Source organism: Charadrius vociferus, unplaced genomic scaffold, assembly GCF_000708025.1.
Source record: "Charadrius vociferus isolate BGI_N301 unplaced genomic scaffold, ASM70802v2 scaffold770, whole genome shotgun sequence".
In the NCBI taxonomy this organism is placed as follows: domain Eukaryota; kingdom Metazoa; phylum Chordata; class Aves; order Charadriiformes; family Charadriidae; genus Charadrius; species Charadrius vociferus.
Window position 1 is genome coordinate 432,347 of NW_009646395.1, and position 3,605 is coordinate 435,951.

At 40.1% G+C, this 3,605-nt stretch overlaps 1 protein-coding gene across 1 annotated transcript in view; it reads left to right on the top strand.

Moving 5' to 3' along the window:
* Positions 1 to 655: 655 nt before the first annotated feature.
* Positions 656 to 3,605, top strand: part of MAP7D2 (MAP7 domain containing 2) — a 107,167-nt gene continuing 104,217 nt past the window's right edge. Inside the window, exon 1 of the mRNA XM_009894500.1 lies at positions 656 to 734. Within this exon, the coding sequence (XP_009892802.1) occupies positions 656 to 734 (79 nt within the window). The remainder of the gene's footprint in view (positions 735 to 3,605) is intronic.

Consider the following 3,605-nt stretch of genomic DNA (forward strand, 5'->3'; position numbering starts at 1 on the left):
TTCTGCTAGCCCTGTTAGCTGAAAACATCTTAAAAAGATGCCCTAAGACCCATTGGTGTGGTTGTCCAATCTTACTGTATTTCGCTTGAGTGACTGGGACAGAAGTAATGGGCACCCTGTATCCCACTGCAGTCGTCAGCGCCATTCCCTTAATAGCAGCTTACACCACTTGCAACTTAGTAATGTGCCTTTGGACAACTACTGTTAACCAGACTATTGGCGAGTGAGCAGAAACCTCTTCCCAAAATAGGGCAGCAATTTCATAAAAGTGTTGGAAATGTGCAACAGCATAGGGATTAGAATCACAGAGTTGTCTAGGTTGGAAGGGACCTTTAAGATCATCGAGTCCAACCATCAACCTAACACTGCCAAACCCACCACTAAACCATGTCCCTCAGCACCACATCTACACTTCTTTTAAATACCCCCAGGGATGGTGCTTCCACCACTTCCCTGGGCAGCCTGTTCCAGTGCTTCATAACCCTTTTGGTGAAGAACTTTTTCCTAATATCCATCCTAAACCTCCCCTGGCACAACTTGAGGCCGTTTCTTCTTGTCCTATCACTTGTTACTTGGGAGAAGAGATCTACCCCCACCTCTCTACAACCCCCTTTAGGTAGTTGTAGAGAGCGATTGTTTCACTAAAAATGCGAGTATGCCGTCTGTATGTGGAACAAATACTGTCACTGGTGTATTGTTATACTATGACCAACTAATGAAACAATTGTTGAAAGGTAAGTGGAAAAAGCTGAAATTAGCTAGTGCTCCTCTGTAGTTAATTACACTGTAAACTTTGGCCTCCTTCTCTCCCTCCTCTCCCCAATTTGAATTGATGCTATCATATTGCGAGTTGTACATTTTGTCTACAAAGGTAGGAAGAGTGATCTCACGCTTCATGAAACGTTTTAAACTGAACCGAACTGAAATGTTTTAAACTGTTACTGATTAGAACTACAAAAGTCAAGGTTAACTGTAGTATTTAATATAGGATAATACAGAAAATAGTACAGTAACTAAGAAAGAGAATAGAATATAGCCAGTAGGTGAATATGTATGTGTTGTTGCAAGCAGCTTAGGTTAACCTAGCAGTAGTTACACGGGCAGATGTCAGAGAATCAAAAAACATTGAAGATGTGTGTCTCATTTAGGGCATGGGGAAGCATTTAGAAGAAACAGCTTGAGTGCCAAGTCACCAATAATTTTATATTGAGAAGATAGCATGACTGTTTCTGATTACTTCTATAAGTTGACATCTTCTAAATCAATTAAAATAATAAAAGGGGGAAGGGAGGAGAGCATGGCACCTAATAGTTTCCTTCTTTAACACCCAAGCCCTCCTTAAAACAGGTGATTTCCTTATTACTGGTTTTCAAAATAATATTTACTCTTGATTGAATAGGTTTTTCATTCTTCTGTACGGACATAATCATTATTTGCACATATGAGTGTAGAAAATTTTAGCTTATATTCTTACATTCTTTATTCATATTGCACAGTAAGGATAAGTGAATATCTCTTCACCTTCTTATGAAAACCTGATTCTTCTGGGACAAATTCCTTGAACACATGATTTCTCAGTTAATGTTGGGTGGTCATGTGCATTTCTTTAGCTTCATTTTTTTTGCCATCCACACATCACACTCGTTCTCTCATACTGCTCATTGCTGAGATTTCTCAATGGACTTCTGCATCTAATTCCTCTATCATGAGAAATATTGTTATCATGGGACCACAGTGTTGTTCCTAATAGCTTAATATGCCTTAATAATTATCCTTTCCATGTCATTTCTGTAAAAAAATGATATCCTTTTTATTTTACCTCGATATACCAAGTGGATGAACTCGGTAGAAACATCAGCTACTGTTTTCCCTAAGGACATGGTTCAGTAGATGACATTCAGTTTTCCTTCCAATGGCTAACTAACTGTATATTATTTTTTCTGTCTCCCAAAACTACACTTTCCTCAAGGGGAAAACATATATGTGTGTTAGAACGTAGACATACAGGAGTAAAGGCCTTTAGGTGAGCTCCTGGCTTATTCCAAAAACTTTAAAGGATCAAGGAATCTTTGGTAACTGTATGCCATAGCTAATTCTCTATGTTTCTAAATAACTTAATGTGGACATTATAGTTAGAAAATGTTTTATCAAGCCATATATTAGTATTTTTCAGAAATATTTTCAAAATTGGTTTGTATGGCAACTACTTCAAAGAGTGTGCGTAACTCACTAACCCTAATTCAGTTAAAGGTATCTTATCTTGACACTTAATTTACTAAAGTCTATACTTACTGTTCTGTTAGACTAAATTATTTCTTCCAGTAACAGTCTATTGCTTGTGATACGAAATGGAGTGCCTAAGGGGAGTTACTAGCACAGTAAGTCAATTCGAAATGTATTGGGCATGGATCTTCCACCCCCCGCCACTACTTGTCTTTTTCCAGTAAATTCCAACCTCTGGATTTCTTAATCCAGAGGTGGCAGACAAAGTAGGTTCTGTTTCTTGTTCCACCTGCTATCTCCAACACACTCTGTTGCACTCCCCCATTGGTCCCATCTAAATCTTCAGTAATAGAGCTCCAAGTAAGTGCACTTCATCTCATGCAATATCAACTGAGCAGTTCACAAACACGTGAAAATATCCAATCTCTGTCAGACTGAAAAGACCGTCTGGACCCTCTCACCCTGCTTTTGAAATAGCCAAAAGCAGATAAAGCAGAATGTAGAAAACGGGTCATATGCAATGAAATCTCTCTGCTTATATTATCTCCCACCTCCAGCACTTACCAGGGGATTTGCCAGCCGGAGCTCACTGTGTCATGACAAAGCCCTCCCTTTTCAGTCAGGGAAATGGGGAGTGAGGAAGAGAATCATTCAGAAAAAGTCAGGAAAGAGATTTTTGATTCTACAAGTGACCAGGTCTGCTCTGGGGCTGTATCAGGAATCTGGACTGGGCACTCAACTCCAATCAGAAATGCATATTTTAGTGGCATTGCTTAAAGACAGTGGCACAAGATTTGTTCTTTTTGGTCAAAAAGCAGTTTCCCCTGGAGTCTGTTCTTCTGTTAGGAAGCTCAGCTGTAAATCACTGAGAGGACTATATATGCTAGAAGAATATTTGAGTCATTTTAGAACAGTAGGTTACAATGGGGAAAATAGGTTCCTCTCTGAGGACTGAGAAAACCTTGAGGTCAGTTCTCTTCATCACATACTAGAAAAGTGCTAGACCTTCAGCTGCAAGTCGAGTCTCTCTCCAGGCTCCTGTTCGATGCTTCCCACCCCTCTGAAAAGACTTCAAATCTTTGTTCTCTCCATAGAGGTGCAATGGTGTCTGCCTTGCTCACTAGCAGCCTGCTGAGATTTGCCATGGAGCAGAACCACCTCCTGTGGTGGTGGGGCTGCACAGAGGTTCTCTGAACCCTTTGGTGTCCTCAAGAACTGCTTCTGTCACTGAGATATGCAGAAATACTGTCTCAAGCTCTGGTCAAACTTTTGCTCAGTATGCCATCACAAAAGCATTTAAATTTGATGGTGCAGTTGGCTGCTCCATCAGCCTCTGTTTTTATCCTTCATTCAGCTGCATGAGACTAGTTAAAGGTGTAGGG